The sequence below is a fragment of the Stenella coeruleoalba genome (genome assembly GCF_951394435.1).
Source record: "Stenella coeruleoalba genome assembly, chromosome: 2".
Taxonomy (NCBI): Eukaryota; Metazoa; Chordata; class Mammalia; order Artiodactyla; family Delphinidae; genus Stenella; species Stenella coeruleoalba.
This window is the reverse complement of record NC_137147.1, coordinates 68,013,189-68,036,269: the sequence shown is the minus strand read 5'-3', so window position 1 is coordinate 68,036,269 and position 23,081 is coordinate 68,013,189. Positions and strand designations below refer to the sequence as shown.

The window sequence follows — 23,081 nt, the reverse complement described above, 5'->3', positions numbered from 1 at the left end:
TGTTCTCATTTTCTTCCTCCCAAAATGCCTACTCCTTTTATCTGATTTCACTTCTGGTAATCCAATGGTTGGTGACACCCAGGTCAGAAACCTAGGACTGTTTTTATCTAATTTTTGGTTTCCCTGTACACTTCATGGTCTGGACCCTGTCCACTTCTTTGGTTTCAGCCTCTGCCACTATTCTACACCCTTCTCCCGAACTTACCACATTTTCTCACCCTTCTGTGCCTTTGCTTATGCTATTTTGTTATCTAGCTAGTACTCCTGGGGTTATATTCAATATAAACCCATAGAAGCTTTCTGGATGCTTTTGGCATAATGTATTAAGTGCTTTAGAAAATTCACATTCTTATGTTTGTCAATTTCACTTTTTTGAAAAGTAAGTCATTGAAAAGCTGGTCTGACATTTGTATAAATATTATTTATAATAGCAAAAAAAAAAAAAAAACCCCAGAAAACTAAGATTATATAGAAATGGTAAAATGAATTACAGTAAAACTCTAAGAATGTTGTACAGCTATGTAAATAATGTTTTCAAATAATGTTACAGTTTAGAAAAATGCTTGCTGTATAATATTAAGGAAACAACAAAGTCGAGGGGGGAGTTGAGAGGACTCTGGAGCCAGACTACCTGGTTCACATCTTTGTTCGGTCACTTTCTCACTATAAATGATTTATTCTCTCTGCTCCTCAGCTTCCTCGTGTATAAAATGGGAGTGACAATAATAGAGCTGTTATGAGGATTACATGAGTTAATGCATGTAAAGTGCTGACAGTGGATGGCACAAAGTAAGTGCTAAACAAAAGTCGGCTGATGTTGTTCAGGACTGGGGTTCTGCGATTTTGCTGGTGGCTATGAAGCCACTGACATCCTATGTTGATAGTTGTTTTGATCCATACCCCTTAACTCCTCATGCTTATATGGCCTCAGGAAAATGATGAAGCAAATTATTAAACCAAGTTAAAATTATTCACCTTTGCTCTAAATAGGGTACTCCCTAGAGAAATTGGTTATAATTTAATAGAGCAAATTTGTTATATTTCAGTAACTGAACTGTTAAAGCACAAGAATCTCTTCAGAGAACGGTCTTGAAGAGATTAGCCTCAAACTGAATGTTCTAGACAAAAGCAAGGTTTAGTATTCTAGCTTTTGTTCCTGAAACAGAAACTGATATACTTTTCCCAAATAAATATTACTGACTATAAAGACACATTATGATAGTCTACTGATTTACTCTGAAGGCGCTTGAGAACTCTCTAGATCAAAACCTAACTTAGACAAGTAGGCCTTAGACAAGGACCCATGTTTTTTGTGTTAATTATCTTATATAAAGTCATGAGTTTTAGTTTGCTTAGCCAATTGGTTAAAAATTATTGATATTCCAATACATGGAATTGGAATATGTGGAATACATGTGATATTGTAGGTCAAGATTTAAGACTTTAATATCCTCTTATCTCCTATTAAGCTCATCAAATTTGGACTTATTCAAGAATATGTAATAAGATTAACCTATAGGAATATGTATTGAAATAAGCAAGTCTCCAAGTGAATTTAGGTAAGTTTTAATTCTTCAACTATGGAATTCCTCCTTATGAGTTTTATTTTATAAATTCAAACTTAACTAATTTTTGATTACTCAAAAGGGTTCAACTCATATTGATTTTAACCGGTGATGAAAGTATCTGCTAACAATATAAAAAATCATACATAATAATATGAAGAATACTCAAGGGAAGAAAGGAGTTGCTTTCAAATTTGCAGGGTACCATTCTTATTTCACTGATATTATAATTTACTTAATAGATTGTTAGCATTGCTAAAATTATTATATATGCTAAAATATAATCAGATTTTCAAGTATTTTTTTACTATTTCATACTGACATTAATTCTACCCAACTAATGAAATTTTGCTAGAAGTTTTTTTTTTTTTCCCCCAAATCAGTGCATTATTCATTTTCTGAGCTGTAGTTGGTTGACTTGTGGTCTCAAAAAGATGTGTCTATATTCTAACTCCTCAAGTCTGTGGATGTGGCCTTATTTGGAAAAACGTTCCTTGCAGATGTAATTAAGCTAGAGGTCTAAAGGTGAGACCATTCTGGATTAGAATAGGCACTACATTCAATGAAACATATAAGACACACATTAGACACTTATTAGAAGATTAAATGTGGAGCAATATTTGATATTAGTTGTCTAAGAGTAATTTTCCACAGTATCAAACTCTCCTTGCTTCAGTGATGGATTCATTACTGGAAACAGTTTTGGGTAAAGTCAAATAATAATTTGAGAGCTAGTTTAACCTTTAATTTCATAATTGATTACCCTATCTGACCTTCAGCTGTTAGGGTAGTGGAACAATTCCTCCTTGATGGGTCACTTGAGTTTGGAAGATGAAAGGGTCTATCAAATGATTCCTGGTCCCATATCTGACCCCAATCATTTCTCCTCTCCACCACACCATAGGACAGGGGTGTCAGGAGACAAGTGAGAGCAAGAGAACAAGAGCACGCTCAGTTCCTCTGCTTAAGGAAAGTAACTAGAATTGAGATATGGACAGCTAGATTGAAATAGTAATAAGTATGTTATAGAAGCCAGTTTGACCTAGTGAGAAATGCCCATGGTTGAACAGGCTAAAGGAATTTCAAAGAGAACAGGGATGTCTAATATTTAATTTCATTCTATCTGATGTGATGTTGCTCCACACCATTATCCCTAAACAAATAATAACAACCAACATTTATTAGATGCTTACCGTATACGAGGTAGTTTACTTTCATAACTTCACTTTATGCTTTTAATAGTTCTATGAAGTAGGAACTATTGTGAACCCCAGTCTTCAGGAAAGGTTTACAACATGCAGGTGCCTCATGGAAGCGATAATCTGGAGAAGTTAAAGGCTATATTCCATTTACATTCAGGTAAATGCAGACTAGAGAAAACACAGGGAGGTCAAAAATATTTATTCAAGCAGAAAGAGATGTCACACTGAGAGAAACATCAGAGTAACCCAAGAATTTCCAGGAAACACTGTGTTTCCTATCTTACAAAGAACATTAAATTTTTACAGGCTAGAGTGCCTCAAGTAGACTGAAAGACTTGAAGATACTGAGGCAACTGATACCTGAAGGCTATAAACCAACATTGATGGACTAGTTCATAGAACATGATACATAGAACTAATGGATTTAGTTTTCTTTTTTGTATTTTGACCAATTCTTAGTATTTTTGTTAGAACAAATTGAGACATTTATACATCCCAATTTTCCAATTCTGTAAACACTTTTTTTTTTTTTAGAATACTAAGATTTGGATCGATTAGAGTGAAAAAAAGAAAAAAGTCTTGAACAAATTTGGACAGCGTTTTTCTGATGAAATGTTGTTGTAAAACTTTATCATAAGGAACACAATCTCCACACCCGTAACAGTTATTTTCTCTAAGAACATGTTTAGTGTGTGTTGCAATACATTATCTTACATTAAGATCTACTTCTAGATACACAGGGAACCTCCAGAGAAGTTGGTTAATTGTCATTTTTAACTAGGCATGGATGTTTATGTAGCACACTTGTCAGAAAATATTAGTAGCCTGTTAATTGAACAGATTAGATTAAAGGAGTAGGAGCTGTTTGTCACTCACCAAGTTTGAGTAATAAGGAAAATAGTGAACATGTACTGGGATGCACGTGCCTCCACTTCTCCTTTGTCTTCATTCCCTTTTATCTTGCAAGGGTTGAGACTACAGTGCTATGCCTCCAAGGGGGCCTCCAGCTCCCTGAGAAACACCAGGCTGGGACCTGGTGTCAGTGGTTTTCCCCTGCTGCAGCAGTTTGGGGCTCTTCATAATGGGAGTGTAGGGGCTGACCCTTCAGACAGGTTTGAAATCAACTCTTGGGACCTTTCTCCAGGCCTCTGTCTCTTAATAACAAACACAACTTTATTTAAAATGCCAGACATACTTTTTAGAAATGTTATGAATCACTGAAGAAAGAAAATCCTGTCAGCAACCCTGTGTTTGAATTCATTTTGCCATTGTTTCTTTTAAAATTAGAAGGCAGCACTTCTCGAACTGGTTATGGTAAAGAATCAGTTTTTCACTTTTTGGTTTTAATTCCCAATCCATTGCATAGTTATACTTTTGGAAAATATTGTAAAAATGAATTACTACAATAAAATAAAAACAAAGACAATAAAATATTAGTCTACTTTTTAATTATTATATTCAACAACATAAAATTACTCTATCAAATTGCCATAAAAATTCCTAAACACTTGCTTTCGATATCTCTCCTCATCTTGTGGTGGCCCAAGATCAGCCTTATTCCACAGATTTTAGTTCTTGTAGCACTACGTCAGTGCTTTGGTTGGGGTTTTAGTTTTATGAATAACTGAAACCTATTGATTGTTTTAATTTAAAAACTTTTTTTTTTTTCCAGCAAGAGCTGATTCTTGTGGAAACCGCCTACCCTCCATATGCCCTTCCACTTAACATTAGAGTTTAAAAGTCTGAGGGGAAAGGGACTGTGTGAATAAATCCAGCTGATACACATCTATCAGTGGGACTTTAAAATTATTTTGATCCCTCCAATTTTTCCTCACCCTTTTGGAGAAGTGGTAATATCACCTCTTTGTCAACTAATCTTTACTCCTTTCCAAACTTAGAGTAAAATAAGTTAAGCTTGTAGCTATAGCAATTACACTTAATGTTCTCCTCAAAATGCACAATATCATATGCACTGAAACAAAACAAAAAAAGAAAATATAAATAGACAACTAAGCACATATATTTATGATTAAGAGCTTGGTGTCCGGAGCCAGATTACCTGGATTCAAATACTGACCCCCAACAGTTATTAACTGTGTGACCTTGGGTAAGTTACTCAATATCCTTGTACCTCAGTCCCCTATCTGTAAAGTAAAAATGTATAAAACACCTATCACATAACCCTCAGAGTTTTAAATAAAACGCTTGAATTTTGGGCACCTTTGTTGCTTAAATCTCACATACTATTATTGTTTGGACATTTGTTTTAGGCTCCAGACTAAAGCATACTTTCAAGATTGGTTTGATGACTAGGGCTCAAGAAATCTAAACCATGGTTTCTGGTTCCAATCAAGATGGAATAAACACATAACATCCTACTTCTTCCTCCAAATGCAACTAAAAACCCTGGACATAATATATACAGCAGCTATTTGAGGACTCTGAAAAGTAAATGGTAGTAGGCAGATTGGGGAAAGAAACCAAAACTTGATGTAGCACCAAATCAGTGATGAGTTTCACATTTTTTTTTTCTTCTCTAGTATCTCTTGGCAATGAAAACTCAAAGAGCCTAAAACCTGGGACTATGCATTGAATGTTAATAGAAACACTGCCAAGAGAAGCTATTTTCTGGCCACTAAGCAGGAAGGGGGTTCCCTAGGGTCAGAGAAAGTTGGAGAAAATCCTCTTTTTGTGTTTTTTTTTTCTGTTGTCTTTCACCCTTGGCCCCCAGACAATCCCGAATGAGCAGCGACAGCAATGGCAGTGTCTGTCAGGCAGGTACCTAAAACTCAAATGAAGTGACATTTTTTTTTTGATTACAGGAACTCTGGTCCCAAGAGTGTAGCCCCATTGTTTCTTTACCTTTGTATTGGATTGGCCAAAAAGTCTGTAAGATGTTACGGAAAAACTCACACAAACTTTTTGGCCAACCCAATACATCCTCTTGCTGGTTGGCCCAGGAGATGGACACAGTCATAGTAATCATGCAGCAGTGTGGGGAATCTAAAGCCCTGGCATTTTAGCCAAAGGACCATGAAAGGTGCTCCTGTGAGATAGAGGAGTCAGGGACATCACAGAGAGGAGGCAGCTCAGGAAAATAATTCCAGAAAGTTATATATGAACGCTTGGGGTCAGTCACAAGTTGTGCACACTTAAATCTGACTCTAATCAGCATATCAAAGACTTTCAGAACTAAATTGTGGGGTAACCATTTTCCAGATGCTAGACTGCTACTGGGTGGAGCACACAAAAGACAGTTTCAGATAGCACATTTTGTAAAGCTTCAAAAACTGCACTGACTTTGAAATTACAGCCCGCAGACAGCAACTAGAAATTTGTAGCCAGAATCTAACAGGATCAATAACTACTGAAAAAAAAAATTACAAACAATATTCTTCATAATATTTAAACAAAACAAAATCATAATATTAAAAATGTTTAGGATAAAATCCTAAAATCACTTAACTTACAGAGAAAAATAAAATCTCAATATCACACAAGAAAAATGGCAATCAACAGGCACCAAAACTGAGATGGCAAAAGGTAAAAATTATCAGAGAAAGACTTTAAAGTAGATATTTTAATTGTATTCCAAAAAGTAATGCCAGGCTTCCCTGGTGGCGCAGTGGTTGAGAGTCCGCCTGCTGATGCAGGGGACACGGGTTCGTGCCCCAGCCCGGGAAGATCCCACATGCCGTGGAGCTGCTGGGCCCGTGAGCCATGGCCGCTGAGCCTGCGCGTCCGGAGCCTGTGCTCTGCAAGGGGAGAGGCCACAACAGTAAGACGCCCGCGTACCACAAAAAAAAAAAAAAAAAAAAAGTAATGCCAAACACTCTTGAAATGAATGGAAAGACAGAAAGTCTCAATAGAAGACATAAAAACAGAACCAAAGGCAAACTTTAGACCTGAAAAACACAACAACAAAAACTAAAAACTCACTGGATGGATTCAAGAACTAAATGGAGATGAAAGAGTCAGTAAACGTGAACATAGATCAATAGGAAGTATCCAATCTAAAAAAAGATTGAAAAAACAATGAACAGAGTTTCGGGGATCTGTGAGACAATACCAAAACGTTGTTCAATATCACTGACGTCCCAGAAGGATAATAGAAGGAGTATGATTAAGAAAAACTGTTTTAAGAAATAATGACTGAATACTTTACAAATCTGACCAAAGACATGAACTTAGAGATTTATGATGCTCAGTGAAACCTAAATAGGATAAATGCAAAGAAATCCATGCCCAGAAACACCCTAATCAAACTCCTGAAAACAAATGACAAGCAAAACATCTTGAAAGCGCCCCTGCCAAATGAAACATTGCATGCATATACAGAGACAATTCGAATGGCAGCAGATTTCTTATAAAAATCCAGAGGGCGGTAGTCTGAAAGCAGTAGGGCATTTTTAAAGTGCTGAAAGAAAACTGTCAACTGAGAATTCTTTATCCAGTGAAATTATCCTTCAGGAATGGAGGAAAAATAGATATTCTCAGATGAAGAAAAACTAGAGGATTTGTTGCCAGCAGCAATACTCTTAAAAAAAGGCAAAACGGAGTTATTCAGATTAAAGAAAAATGTCACTGCAGGGCAACTTGGAAGGTCAGCAATGAAGGAAGAGGAACAGAAACAGTAAACGTTAGGGTAAACATAACAGACAAATATCCCCTCTTAGCTTTTTAAATTATGTATGATGATTAAAAGCAAATATTATAACAGTCTGATAGGGTTTTCAATATATGTAGATGTAATACATATTACAACTACAATATAAATAGGGGAAGGTAAAAGAACCTATAAGGTAGTAAAGTTCCAATATTCCACTTGAAGTGTAAAATATTAATTCTAAGTGCACTGTAAAAAGTTAACTAGGTATATTTTAATCCTTAGATCAACCAATAATAAAAAATTACAAAGAGATATAGTAAAATACTCAACATACAAACTAAAATGGAATACTAAAACATAAATATTCTAATAATTCAATAGAAGGCAGGAAAGGGAAAGAATGAAAAAACAAAAGGAACGAATAGGAAAACATGATATCATTGTAGCCTAAATCCAAAAATATCAATAATTATATTTAATTTAAATTGTCTGAACACACCAATTAAAAACCAATGTTTTCATAATGAATTTTTAAAATCCCGGACCCAGCTACATGGTATCTACAAGAAACTCTCTCTATATACATCTTTTCCATCCTTTCCAAAGGATGGAAAAACATGTACCATGCAAACACTAACCACTAACCAGAATGATATAGAAGAACGGAACAAAATCATCCATCAACTGGATTTAGTTGACATTTATAGGACACTCCACCCAACAACAGCAGAATACATATTCTTTTGAAGTACACATGGAACACTCTCAAGATTGGCCATCTCTTGGTCATAAAAACATCTTAACAAATTCAAGGGAATTGAATCATACAAAGTATACTGTCTGATCATTAGGGAATTAAACTAGAAATCAATAACAGAAAGATAACTGAAAAATCTCCAAATACTTGGAAATTAAAAAACATACTTTTTTTGTTGAAGTATAGTTGATTTACAATATTATTAGTTTCAGGTGTACAGCATAATGATTTACTATTTTTACAGATCATTTTCTTTATCCATTCATCTGTTGATGGACAGATTGCTTCCATAACTTATCTATTGTAAACAGTGCTGCTATAAACATTGGGGTGCATGTATCTTCGAATCAGTGTTTTTGTTTTGGTAGTTACATTAATCGGTATGTGTGAAAACTCACAGAAGCGTAGACCAAAAAAAAACAAGTCAATTTTACTGTATGTAAACTTTAAAATAATAATAAATGAATCTGAATATCTTACTTCATTTGTTCATAATTCAGTGTGTGACACTGGAAACAAACTGTAGCCATTTTAATGCATCAACTTCCCTAGCTTAGAGTTCTAAAAAATTATTTTGTATTGTTGTACTTATAGGATTAATGAGATAATGTTTGTGAAATGCTTTGAGCTCCTTAAAAGGAAGTTGCTATGCAAATATAAAGTGTTGCTATATCATTATCCAGGCACTATTTTTTTCTTTTGCTTATATGATGAAGTTTATGATCATCTTCATTTTTCACATTATTTTTAATGAATTGTAACAATAAAATGTGGTAGCCAAGATACAAAATGAAACACATGTGTTAATGAGGCTAAAACTTTGTAATTAGAATTTGAAATATCAGTCTGTCTAAAGATAATTGGCTCTAATGATTATTTCTCTATGTACACAAGCCACAGTTTTATGATGTCCAAGTGTGACTTATTCTGCAGTTTTGCCTACAGAGCATACTTCAAGTCACTATCTCCTCTGAGATGTCCTTTGTTTATCTGGGGGCCTGAATAGAGGGAATTAAGAATGACGAAAAAATTCACATCTGATGGAAAGAGTACTCTGTCTTCAAAAGGGAGTAATGAAAGTGTAGTCAGTTTAATTTTAGACTCTGCTCGTATTACTTTTTTTTTTAAAAAAAGCCTTTTAATCTCATTATGAACATAAGCATGAATTAATATTTAAATTCTTGGACTCCAAACAAAAGTTTTATTTTACTTTCTTAAGTGTAAAATAAGGATTCCACAATTCCCCTTGACAAAATAACCAAGAGCTTCCTATATACTTTGGGACAAAGTGTGAATTCTTCTTCCTAGTTTTTGAGGCCTTTGTTAGTATTGTTCTAATTAACCTGGACAATGTTATTTCCTGGATCTACCTCCATATTAACCCTCTACTTCATCAAGAGCTTTTCCTTTGTTCAATTCATTCTTACTTCTTTATCCTTCCTCAAGTGATTCCTCTTGCTCCTCTGCCTCCATCTAGAGGGCTGAAAGCACCCACAATGAACCCAGTTTTTTGGAGATTTTGCAGGAGATCTATATATAGGTCACATTCGGGTATTTGCTTCTAATAACCCATGTCTCTATGGAAGGTAGTGGAATGCAGTAGTCAACCAATACGAGACAGTTACCCACCTTCAAGAGTGGAGACAAAATTATGAGAGAAAAGAAAAATAATCTATTTGGATCTCCTTGAAAATTGAGATCACTAAGTGTCCAAAGCTCAAGTAAAGTGTAACCTCAGTTCTCAGACCAAAACAAGTTGAATATTTCAAAAGGAAAAGATCCAAGGGTTTCAGGTTTATTAAAAAATAGTATAAAACATGAAGATCCTTTCATTTCCCAGAAAAAATAAATCTTAATTCAAAATCTTACCATTTCATTCAAGGTACAGAAAGAAGTTTTGAGGCAAATGTTCACGATTTTCAACAGAAAGTAGCTGGTAGCCCAGATTCATTTAAAGAAACTGTCACTGTCAAAAGTCCCTAGACACAATCTATGACACAAATGAGGTCCAGGGAAGGATGTGACTTTTCCTCTTTCAAAACCGAATTTGCCCCCAGAGAATTAGAAAACATATGCATCACTGACATCTTGCTGACATTCAACTTAAACCATGCTTTCATGAAATCTATGAATTAGAAGGTAAGTTAGAAGTCAGCTTGCCCAGCTTCTTGTCTTGCTATAGAAACAAGAAATGAACTTCAAAGAGGTGAAAATTGTTTCTGTCTAAGCTCTGACATTCATATATGTGGTTCAGAAATTTGTGGAATACATGGAATTCTTACTGAATAGTACTTTATTAATTTTTAGATCCCACAGCTTTTGTAACACTAAGTAATTTGAATTCATCTTGTAGGTAACTGGCAGCAGAGTCTTTGAAGATTTCAGAACCTATGAGTACAATGATTAAAGCAATTTGGGGGGCGGTAAATCTAGCAGAGGTGTGTAGAGTAGATGATACGGAGAGGAATTTGAAGGAGAAGATTTCACTTAGAAAACATTACATTGAAGCTGATTTGAAAGTAAATTGATAATAGTGATTTTTAGATGTGTTGAATTTAAGTCATGGGGTGGGAACCTCTAGATAGATATAGATTATGGAGATTATCTATAGATTTATAGAAAGATGTAACTGGAATGTTGAGAGTTTGACGTGGTCAATGTGGATTTGGGAATGTTAGCTAAAGTAACAGTTGAATTCATGCAAATAAGTCATATCAAAAGAAGAAAATATTGAAAGAGAAAAATAATAAAACCTTGGGAAATGCAGATAGAGGTAGGAGAGAGGAGGAAGTTAACATCTGTTGAGCTGTAACATATGCCAGCAATTTGGCTAAGAAATTTAAATACTTATCTTAGTTATCCCACCTGCACTCTGAAACATACATCATTGCCATTCTACTTTCGAGTAGACAGAGAGACTTTAGAGGAACTTGTCTAAATTCACTAAACAAGGAATGGAGTTGGGATTTGGACCCAGGCTTCTTAAGCTTCAGAATTCAGGCCTTTCCCGTAGCCCATCAAAACAAATGGAGGCAGGACACCAGAGATGGAAGTTAGAGGGAATATGGGCAGTAACCACATCTGTCTTTTCATCTGCTATATTCCCAGCACATAGAAAGTGGTCAAAAATAGTTGTTGAATGATTCAAGAATAATAATTATCACTGATTGATGGATGTCTCAGATCAAGGATGCACTAAAGAGTTTTATATGCATTATCCTGTACAATCTCTCAAAATACCCCAATAAGAGATTACAATGCTTTCATGGTCACCCAGAATTCAAGACAAAGTTAGTCTGTCTCTTCATTTGGGTTTCTAACCTCTATGTTATCTTGAGAAAATCCATCAATTTTGAGTTTAAAGCCACTGATGACTCATGTGAGAAGAGATTCATTGATGACAAAAATGAACATTTTATTCCATGGAATATAAATACAGAAGCCGAAGAAAAAGGAGTGAGGAATTTTCCAGAGAAATAAAAGACAGTAATTAGATGTTTGCTAGAAGAAGGAAGGCCCAACTTGATTTGTTTAGGTTTTGTTGGAGGTGGGAAGCTGAACTTGTTTTAAGTCAAAAGATAATTTGTTGATGGATACCAAACAGAGCAAGGTTAATTGGGGGCTGCGTTCTGTCTGAAAAAAGGCAAGAAAGAATCAGAAGAGTTCAGGTAGGAGGGTTACTCAGCCTTTGAGTAGATTTAAAAAAGATTCTTTCTCTGAACCTGCAAGAAAAGTTCAGAGCTGGGAGAAAGAAAAACAAGTCAAACCAAAGGGACAAAGGAACAAAGAAGCTGGAGGTGCTGAGGAAAACATGCAAAATAGCTACCACTAGTGCCAACCCTTTCTCTTTCAAAAAACAATTTGGAACATTCTCCTCAAGCAGCATGCTGCTGTTAACTGAGGTTAGTGTTAAGGGTTGGAAGGTTCATGCAGGCCCCATCCACACCCACTCATCCCTTATTGTGGAGATAGGGAATGTTTTTATCCACTTGAGTACCCGGAGTCATGTTGTTCAGACACGCAGAGCCTTAAATGAGGGAGAAATAGATTAAGTGAAAATTTTAAATGAGACATTTCAATTTCACATATAATTGAAATTTAATTACCTGATAGTTTATTTGCTCATCATAAGAAGTCTGAATAAATGAGAAAAATTTGGATTCTCTGAATATTTTCTCCTAATGTGTCTCTCTTTTTATTTATAACAGATTATATATGTTTTCAGGGTGTTTGTTTAAAGTCCTATGGACATTCTTAAAGTGAGGTTAATATTATTAACTCTGAAGACTTTCATAATAGGGGAGTGAGAAGCTCAGCAAATCTTTTCCCAAAGAGCAATAATACACCTAGCAAATTTTCCCAAAACAACCATTTTAGGACCATGGAAATTGGCCAAGGGCATACAATGAACTGATAAGCATTTATTCAGGAAAAACTAACCAACCCTTACTAAGAACAATGGGAGTCTGTGGCCTTTTAGCTTGCTCCCCTCCGCCCCTCTCCCCTTGACTCTGTGGCAAGGGAGTTCTACCAGGGTGGGGAAGGCTGGGAAAAACCAGGGATCTTACTGATAGCACATGGCTGACTTGATTTGGAGCAGAACATGGAAAACCCACTTCTAGAGTTATTGTCAAAAACAATAGCAATCTCATCATGAACGAACATTTAAGGACAACATTACAGCTATCCTGAGGTTGCAATACAGATTGGGATAATGAACAGATTGGTAGAACAGCCAGAAATTTACTAGGAAGATACAGAGGAGGTTTTCACATACCCCTCGTGGCTCAAAAGCTACGTGTATGTACAAAGGTGTATACACACAGAAGACTCTGAGCCTTAGGCATCTACTTTTCACCTGAGTGAAAGACCTTGCACACAGAGAGAATAAAAGCATCTCAGGGAAAGAAACTTATTAACTGCTTGAACCTAACCCACACTTTGATTCACCAGCAAAGGATAGAAGTCTAACTGGCTCAAGGTGCTTAAACACAATCTCTGAACTATCACTGACTACTAACCTATGCTGTCCTAGATGTGGCATCTAGGAAGCCAGTCTTAAAAATAAAAATAAACAAACTAAAACTGAGCAGAGACATAAGCAGATGCGTACTTCAGGGAAGACAGTCTCTAGAGTATTAATCCTGATAAGTTACCGAACAAACAAAAGCAACAACAATAACTATGATGGGGATGATAAGAGATGAGTCACAATACAGAGTTGCTACAATATGTTAGTTAAAATCCATAATTTTGACATGAAAAGAAAGAGGAAAGTGTGATGCATACACAGGATAAAAAAGTATTCAATGGAAACTGTCTCTGGTGGGGTAGAGGATGGGAGAGAAGGCCCAGAAATTGGACTTAACACTGGCTTCAAAGTAGCTATTACAAACATGTTCAAAGAACTCAGGGAAACCACATATAAAGAATTGGAGGAAAGTATGATAATGACTCAACTAATAGAAAATACTTTTTAGAAAGATGAGCATAATAAAAAATAACCAGAGAGAAAATTTACATTTGGAAAAAAAGTAAAATAAAAAACTCACTGGAGAGGCTCAACATCAGATTTGATTTGGCAAAAGAAAGAATAAGTGAACTTGAAGATAAATCAGTACAGATGATCCAATCTGAAGAACAGAAAGAAAACGAAAACAAAAACAAAACAAAACAAAAACAGAGTTTCAGAGACCTGTAAAACTCACCAAGCACACCAACTTATATGTAATGAGAGTCCCAGACAGAAAGGAGAGAGATAGAAGGGCAGAAAAGTATTTGAAGAAACAATGGTCTGAGTTTTCCCAATTGTATGAAAAAAATTATCTACACATCTAAGAAGCATAAGCTGAAATAGGATAAAAACAAAGAAATCCACACTTAGATACATGATCTTAAACTGCTGAAAGACAAAGAGAAAATACTGAAAGCAGAAAGAGAAAAATAATTCATCACATATAAGGGAACCACAATACGATTAAAGGTGACGTCTCATCAGAAACAACAGAGGCTAAAAAGCAGTAGGATGAAAGAAAAAAACAAAAAACAAAAAACCCTGTGAACCAAGAATTCTATATCCAGCAAAACTTTCCTTCAAAAATAAATGTGAAATAAAGGCATTCACAAGATGTGCAAAGACTGAGAGAACTTGTTGGTAGCAGACATGTCTTAAAGAAATCCTCAAGAAAGTCATTCAGGCAGAAAGGAAATGACTCTAGATAGTACCCTGAATTCACATGAAGAAATAAAGAGCAATGGAAAAGGTAGGTAAATATAAAAGACGGTGTATTTTTTTACCTTTCTTCTCTCAACTGATTTAAAGGATAATTGTATAAAATGATAATTACAAAAAATTGGGTTATAACATAAAAATCTATAACATATATGATAATAACATCACAAATAAGGGTGGAGGGAATGGAGCTATATTGGAGCACAGTTTGTATATTTCACCAGAATTTAGTTATTACTGGTGTGAAGTAGACTGTGATAAGAACAGATGCATATTAAAATCTCTAGAGCAATCACTAAAAAATAACTTAAAAATAGTAAAAAATCCAACAAAAGAATTAAAATGTTACATTAATAATAACTATCTAAGAAGGTAATTAAAAAGGAGCAGGGGAACAAAAAAGACACGAGACATATGTCAAATGCATGGTAAAAGGATAAACAGGAGTTAACAAGGCAAGAGGGTAGCATGGAGAGGACACCCCACATTTTCTGAGTGTTTCAGACAATGTGAAAAGACTGAGATGAAAGAGCGTGTTCCCTTTTGGCAACTAAAAGCAGTTGGCCCTTCTCCATGGGCCTCAGTGTATCTTCAGATGAACCAGTATTTGGTTCCTTAAAACAGGTTTAAACAGACAGTATGTAAAATGTAATCACTTCATAGAGGTAGTCAAACTTAACACTGACTGGATAATGAATGCAAAGAGGAGACAGATGGCTTTCTTATTCTCACTGCTGTACTTATTGTACACATTCAGTACAATGGCTGACCATATATTTTTTTAAAAAGTCTCCATGAGAGTAAGTATTCACTAAACTCAAAGATTCTTTAGGGCTAATGGACAAATCGAAAGCATCACTGATCAAAATATTTTTCTAAGCACTGTCCTCTTGCTCAGGCCAGAAGCAAGAATAGTGGGAGTTTGCTCTAGTGGTTCTGGATATATAGAGATCAGCAAATTTATGACATCTTGAATAGACTGATAATGTTGTTTAAGGAATATCGCCACTGCAACAATGACAGAGGACACATCCTCCCTAAATCATGCGTCAGTCTTTTCTCTCATCTTTGTCAGAATCAGAAGATTCTTCTGTATCAAAAATGTTGCTCTGCCTCTTGTATTAAACACAGACTACTGCCCATGTCATTAAACACAATGATATACCACTGATGTGAAGTGTGGACAACTGCATTGATGATATTTAGCATAAAAAGTGGGTGCTGGTTCAGTGAAATTGGAGTCTTTGCAGTATCAACTGATATTTTGGATGGAAGAAAGTGGCATGACTTTCAGCGGCCCATTTTTTTTCTGAACATTAGCGGTTACTTACTCTTTCTTGTGCTTGAATAAGTTGTGTCGGTAGCATGGCCACACAGATATCCTTTTGACATGCTACTCTGAATGTAACAGAAAGAGTAATGTTTGTTACAAACTGCTGGAATAGTTGGTAAGGCTGCCCCCCAAAAAGCTGAAACCATTATTCCTCCATAATATTTTCTACTATTGTCTACTTCATTCCTGAACTTACTTCGTCCCTTGAGTTCTATAATATTACTTCATGTAATTCTATCTTTAAATATTCCTTTTCAATTTTCCTTTTTTTCTGATTGAACCATTCCTGTTGATATTTCTCAGGTTTGTGTCCTATGATCATTCTTTCTCATTCCACCCCCAAGGACCTGAGTCATTCTAATCAACTTGTGGTGAGTTACTGACTCCCAAATCTGTACCTTCAACTCCAGAATTCTTCCCTAAACTCTACACACATATCTAAATATCTTCAGGATATCTCAGACTTGATGTCTAACAGGAACGTTATATGCAACATGTTCAAATGTGAACTTACCCTTTTTAAGGCTATAACTCCTTTTGATTAATAGTTCCATCATTCATCTGAGCTAAAACCTAGGATTCACTCTGGACTCCTTTAAATTCCACATTCAACTAGTAACCAAGTCCCACTGATTCCACCCATCAACATCTCTTATATACACCTCCCCACCTAGTTTCCTATTTACTCCTGCCTTAGCTCATGCCCTCATCATCCCCGATGTTATTACAATAGTTTACCTGGTCTTTTGGCTCACCCCTGCCCTGGCTTCAATCCAGACTCTGTCTTGCTGGCAGTGAACTTGTTGATGTTGATTACTCTTCTGCTTAAAAAGTTTGAATGATTTCCTCAGATTTAACACAGAATAAATTCCAAATCCCTTAAAATAATACAAAATAGTAATTAACCATTGGAAAGATCAACTATTTTCCTCCCATCCCTCCAAGTGCAAATATTGTCTGTTGTCTTAACATAATTATGTAACATATTCAAGTGGCTTACAACACATAAAATTCTTCCAAACCTTTATTACAATTTTTTTCCTGTTATATAGTAGCAGTAATACATGATAATTCACTGTCATCCTGCTATAAAGAAAAACAGCCCACAATTACCCACTCCACACACCTGAAGTCTGTTAAGTCCGATATTAGTTTTGTCTTCCCCAGGCTACAGAACTTTACTTAAGTTGGCTTTTCTCTTTAGGAGTTTTCCAGTATTGATGTGTTATTATAGTTCACCTCAGAATCTTCTTTTTTAGAAAGAAATTATTAGAGCCATTATTCTAATAAATCAGGAGGCTACACTGAGATTGCTGTTTGTAATATTCTTATGTCTCCAAGTATTCTGTTTGGCTTTGGTCATTCTTCTCCTTTCTACTGGAAACTAGATGACATGCGAGATAGAAAGGTTTCAGTATACTTGGAAACATACTTTTGTGGCTGCAGACTAGACAAAGCTAAGTTCTAGGCCCTGAGACTTTCTCTGGTCTTTTTGAGCAGATACCCCTGCTCTTACTTGGCCAGAGAACATTAGCATGGATCACAAATGAAAATAATTCAGTCGATGGACACATATTTTGCCAAGAATATTTATTTGTTATTGTTGAAAAATACACATAGGCAAAAGGTTGCTTAGCTGCTGATTTTCCATAGTACAGCAGGGTATTGTAAGAAAGGGGAAGATAAACCTGTTCTATACATGGCAGTTACAATTCTAAGGCATTTAGGCTTAAAAAGTAGTAGGTGCACCTAGGCCCATTTACTTGAGTTTAAATACACTGAGGCACACCAGGCAGGCAAAGGATTTGAAACTATACAGTAAAACTCTTCCATGCATTTGTGTCTTAGGATTGCATATCCATCCCCCTGAGCCCCCAGTCCCCATCATTCGTTTTTTCCACATGAGTTTTGGAGTTGTTCATAGAACACCGGTAATAATCTACTCTTCAAGAGTTTGCTTATAGTGACAACACCAATGGGACACACAGAACAGAACCACTTCATGGACAGGTTCTGTAGACTCTTACCAAATTGAGGCTCCAGTAAGAAAAACACCGATTTGCAAAGGCACAGTGGAGACAGGTTTAATGCATTAAATATAACATGAATCATTCACAATAACAAGTTTAGTGTTTCAGCGAACTTTGGTTAATACAACACAGTTGGTCACACAAAATACAAATGCTTCTGTTGATCTGTCTTGGCAACTCAGATACATCAACAGTGCTAACAGTTTAACAGCTTTGTTCTCATCTGACAGAAAATAATGGCAGTTCTGCAAGGCAAATGTTAAACCTGACCGTATGTATTTATTAATTCCACAGTGTTTTGACAGATTATAGGGGATGGAACTCAGAGGATGCTGACACGCTCACTGAGGGCTTTCATCTCTGTTTCTTCGGTCTCAGGACTGTCACTGTGGCCAGTGCTTGGATCGATCAGGTGTGTGGGGTACTTCAGCCCCTGCTCGCCTGCGTACTGCTCCCACCTTGAGTCATCACTCTCATGGGTGATGTAGCGTTCCCCGATTTTGCATTCCAGCTCTCGTAAATCTAACCAGGTCTGATAATCCTGAGGGAGAAATTGCAAAATATTACCATAGATATGATTAAAACTCATTAAAACACTCTTTCGTTGTTGTCAGCTCCCACAACATATATGTTACCCTTTTTTCTTCCACTCCCACCGTGCTATGTCTTTCATCAGGCACCCTGAGGTGACAGCATCAGCACCAAAGCCATCCTATTTACCTAAACTTTGCAAATGCATACTGTTTATAGGATATCAGGCATCAGAAGGTGGGCAATTAATATTTGCAGTCAAACAAAGCAGAATGTTGGTATTCCTTTGGAATTTAATGCCTACAAATAATCCTTCAGTATTGCAGAGGATCATTTTTCTAAACTTCTAAGTTCAGTGTGAAAATAAAATATTTAAGAGAGAACAAACACATGCATATGCTTTATATCTACCATGCATTTCTTTTACAAGTATTGCCTTGGATTTAAATATACAGCTTCCAAACAAGTACAGTGCATGACCAGGTGGGCGTCTACTTGGATATATTATCTGTATTATCATACAGATGCCTTTGAAATCTGGTCCTTGGAGTTTCATTATGACCCTTCTTTTTTTGTCTTTTGTTTTTGGTGTGTGTGTCTGTGTGTATGTGTGTGGTATGGTGTGTTTCTCCCTTATCCAACTTTCCTGGTAGAGAAAGAGGTTTAGAAATACTAAATTGTTATTAAATCCTATGAAGTGGCATGCATTTTGGCAAACAAACTGGTATTATAATTATACTTTAAAAAATGACAAAAGATTTTTATATATAGTATCAGAATCTTAAATATTTAGAAGCTTATTCAACTGAGAAAAGAGCCAGTGATTGATTTTTACCTGTAACCAAGGGTGACTCAAGGTCTTATCCACGCTATAGCGCTTTCTCATTTTTACTTGCAGCAAGTTATTGATAAGATCAATGGCTGAAAAAAATTTTTATTGGTAAAAATAGATGACATATCTGGAACATATGCATAATTCATTTATAGTTTATTCCACATATGCTATTTCACACAGTTAAATGCAACACAGTGATAGTAGACACTAGAACCTGAAGAAAATTCCCCTTGAGAATTCTAAAACCTTGGCCTTAATTTAATTTTAGATGCAAAAAAATGAATTGGAAATAATTGTAGAGGAAGGAGTATGAGTCCTTTGTGAGTATGATGTGAACTTCTCTTAGTCTAGTTTCTAATACATTTCTCTGAAGTAGGAGTTTTGTTCAAATATACATCATTTAAATATGTGTTGCACTAATGGCAGGATAAAACTAATATTCAAGAGAAAGCATTTACTAATTTTGTTACAAAATGTGTTTAAAGTTTGAATACACATAATGGGCTCCGTAGTCTTGAATTAAGTGACAGACATCTGGACACCACATTTAAAAGGAAGAAAATAAAGCATAACCATGGGCCATGACTCATGATAAACTTAGAGCCTAAAAACCAATGGCCCAGTGGTGGAACACTTTTGTCTCTTTCTCTTTACTTTTAAAAATAACCCATGGGGCTTCCCTGGTGGCGCAGTGGTTGAGAGTCCGCCTGCCGATGCGGGGGACTCGGGTTCGTGCCCTGGTTCGGGAGGATCCCGCGTGCCGCGGGGCGGCTGGGCCCGTGAGCCATGGCCGCTGAGCCTGTGCATCCGGGGCCTGCGCTCCACAACGGGAGAGGCCGCTGTGGTGAGAGGCCCGCGTACTGCAAACAAAAAACAAAACAAACAAACAAAAAAACCCATGAATTGGAATTATATCGGCCTTCATTGCTTTCATAGGGAAGACAGGTAATCAACTTGTCTAACAAGAATTCTTCTAAGAGGTTAGAATCACAAACCATCCAGCCTCATACTCTGCCTCTGACTGGGACTTCAACAGAATGTAATTTAGGGAAAAAAGCGATTCTTCTAGTTATCTAGTCTACAAATCATCTTACCCAGAGTACCATGTAACAGAGTTCTCACTCACCTTTCTGAAAACTATTATTTTCAGCCTATACCCTTAATTGTTCACTATTTATTCAATTCATTACCTCATGCTTCCCATTCATTCTTGTAATGACTTCCCATTTCTTTCTTTCCTGTTAGCATTTTCTTCCCAAAAAGAACTTAGTGAAATCTGCCAAACTAATGAAAGCATTCACATTCCACCAGAGTCCATTCCCTCCCTTAATCAACCCTGGTCATTAAGATTCTTGAGAGATGGATCTTTCTATCAAAAACCTTTAACAGGTATCTGATAAAGATGCAAATTAACTCCCCAACTTCCTCAACCATCAAGTCCTGAATGAGGGGGCTTTGACTCCATTGTTTGGTCTACATCAGTCTGTGTGGATCTGAAAATACAGTGTCACAGGAGTCCTGAGGCCACCTGGAACAAAGATCACTTTATTCCCTCAGAATGAATCAGAATCCTTCTCGTTATCAGGCAAAGAGAAACGATTTTTACAGGCTTTTGCTAATCTAGAATTGTATCACTTTGATACTAATATTCCAAGTATTTGCCTGCATGGAAGGACTGTAGAATCAAACATCTAAGAATTGCTTGATTGGAGAAAGTAAATGTAATAGCACATATTTAAATGCTGTCTATGCCCCTACACCCTTGCCTTCGCTAGGATACCTTAGGAAACACAGTATTTAGTACCATTTCAAATTCCAAGCATGTGTTCTCAGAGGGCTTTTGAAAGTATAGTTCTCTCAGTGAACTGTGTATTGGGCACGGGCTTTAAAACATCCATTCACATGATTTACTCACTGGTGTGTAAAGTGCACCTTCCATTCTTGCTGCTGTGAAGTCACACAGCAAAAATGGAGAATAAGGGGAGACGGGAGAATGCATGTGCTACCGTAAGCATGCCACAGCATTATGCTTCCTCATACACTGCAGGGAATAAAGACATGTTATTAATTCACTCCTTCTGCTTTGAATTCTATAATTAGGAAGGTAGGAGTACAGCAACTCGACAAAAAGTCTGGTTTGTGCCCAAATGGGCCCCAACAGTGAATCACGCTGCCTAATGGGGAAGGAAGTACGGCCAGGGGAGAAACTAGATGTGTCTGAAGGGAATGGGATATGTGAAGATGAAAAAATTGCTCTGCTGAATGAAGCATATAATCACAAGTCTCACTACAGCCACAGTACACAGCTGACCTGAATAAGCACAGCAAGCCAATGACAAGTACCTCCGAGAGAAAATAGTTTAGGACCTAAGGCGAGAATTAGCAGGAGTGTGTGTGTGAGGGTGGGTGTATCTGTGTATTTATAAATATATTTCATGGCTCTTGATAGCAGAAAACAGAAATAATTAACTATTAAATGTTGGACACTGTAGTTAAATATTGGGAACCCGGTGTTACTGAGAAAATAGGTTCATCATAGTGTTTGAGAGTTCCATTCTACTGGTCACTGTTTCTGGAACTCCTAAAACATCCTTTTCATTAATCAAGGCTCATACAACCCAGCATTAAATATACCATCCAAAATGCCTTTCACTAAGCTCACTTTTAAAAAGAGATTCTACTGTTGTTTTTTTTTTTTACAATATTCTTTATATTGACCATGTATATATCGCATATACGTATCATTCATTTATCTGTTCATTCACCAAATATTCCTTAAGGAATTACTGTTGGCAATGACATTGGGAATAAAAAAGGTAATGATAAAGCCCTGAAAAGCTCCCAATCTAATTGCAAAGGCAAAATATGCACACGTGTGTGTGCGTGCGCGCGCACACACACACACACACACACACACACACACACACACACCATGACAAAATGCATCATTTACTCAGCAATGGGAGAGGCCACAGCAGTGAGAGGCCCACGTACCGCAAAAAAAAAAAAAAAAAGCACCATTTAAAATCTTTGACCTTTAATTACTATCCTACTCAAAGAAAAAAATGTTTTCTTTAGCGTTCCCTAAATATAACTAGCTAGGGTCCTAGTGACTAACTGCAGTAGTCCAATCTATTTCACATCTCAACGGTGTTGCAGGATACCAGTGACAAGAATTCTTTTCTCCTATGTTGTGCCCAAAGTTGTCTTTTTATAACTTACCCCCATTAATCCTATTTATGTTGTAGATGCAATGGAGAACTTGACTATTCTATATGACAGCTTTTTATGTTCACTAGCTCTTTTTCAATGTCCCTGTTCACAATGGACCAGAATTTTCCTCACAATTAACTGACACCTTAATTGTGATATTATTCATATAGCCTAGGATGGAAGGTTTTGCTTTTTTAAAAAAAATTTGACATTCATATTCTTAGGTACTCCTAACAAACATATGAAAGTAGTTACTTTTTTTTTTTTTTTTTTTTTTGTGGTTCGCGGGCCTCTCCCGCCGCGGAGCACAGGCTCCGGACGCGCAGGCTCAGCGGCCATGGCTCACGGGCCCAGCCGCTCCGTGGCATGTGAGATCTTCCCGGACCAGGGTTCGAACCCGCGTCCCCTGCATCGGCAGGCAGACTCTCAACCACTGCGCCACCAGGGAAGCTCCAGTAGTTACTATTTTAATCTCTATTTTATATAAAAGGAAAAACTGAAACTTCAAAAGGTCATATAACTTGGTCGAAGTCAGACAGTTCCCAGGTAACAGTTGAGGTTGAAACCCAGGGTAACTGGCTCCAAAGCCCATGCTCTTAAATACTGTGGCATGCAGTAGGCACATCATACCATTAACTCATTATTATTAACCGATAATAATCTCAAAAACTAATTAAATTTAGAAAATTTCCAATAATGAACATTAAATTCTTCTTAGTCATGTTTCCACCATACTTTTATGTACATAAGTGCCTGGATTGATTGATCTATCTA

General features: G+C 36.4%; 1 protein-coding gene and 1 long non-coding RNA gene across 4 annotated transcripts in view; both read right to left on the bottom strand.

Annotated features, from left to right (window-relative positions):
* LOC307181676 overlaps positions 1-16,596 on the bottom strand; it is a 97,496-nt gene extending 80,900 nt beyond the window's left edge. For both annotated transcript variants that reach the window (XR_013827003.1, XR_013827004.1), the window contains exons 1-3: positions 16,437-16,596; positions 15,697-15,763; positions 2,759-2,935 (exon numbers count right to left, since the gene is read on the bottom strand). This is a non-coding gene — a long non-coding RNA (uncharacterized lncRNA). The remainder of the gene's footprint in view (positions 1-2,758; positions 2,936-15,696; positions 15,764-16,436) is intronic.
* Positions 16,597-16,949: 353 nt separating this feature from the next.
* Positions 16,950-23,081, bottom strand: part of PRKD1 (protein kinase D1) — a 333,614-nt gene continuing 327,482 nt past the window's right edge. The window contains exons 17-18 of one of the 2 annotated variants that reach the window (XM_079905696.1): positions 19,095-19,180; positions 16,950-18,269 (exon numbers count right to left, since the gene is read on the bottom strand). In XM_079905696.1, coding sequence (XP_079761822.1) covers positions 18,051-18,269; positions 19,095-19,180 — 305 coding nt within the window. In that variant the 3' untranslated portion in view covers positions 16,950-18,050. The remainder of the gene's footprint in view (positions 18,270-19,094; positions 19,181-23,081) is intronic. The other variant, XM_079905697.1, reaches the window with a different exon arrangement.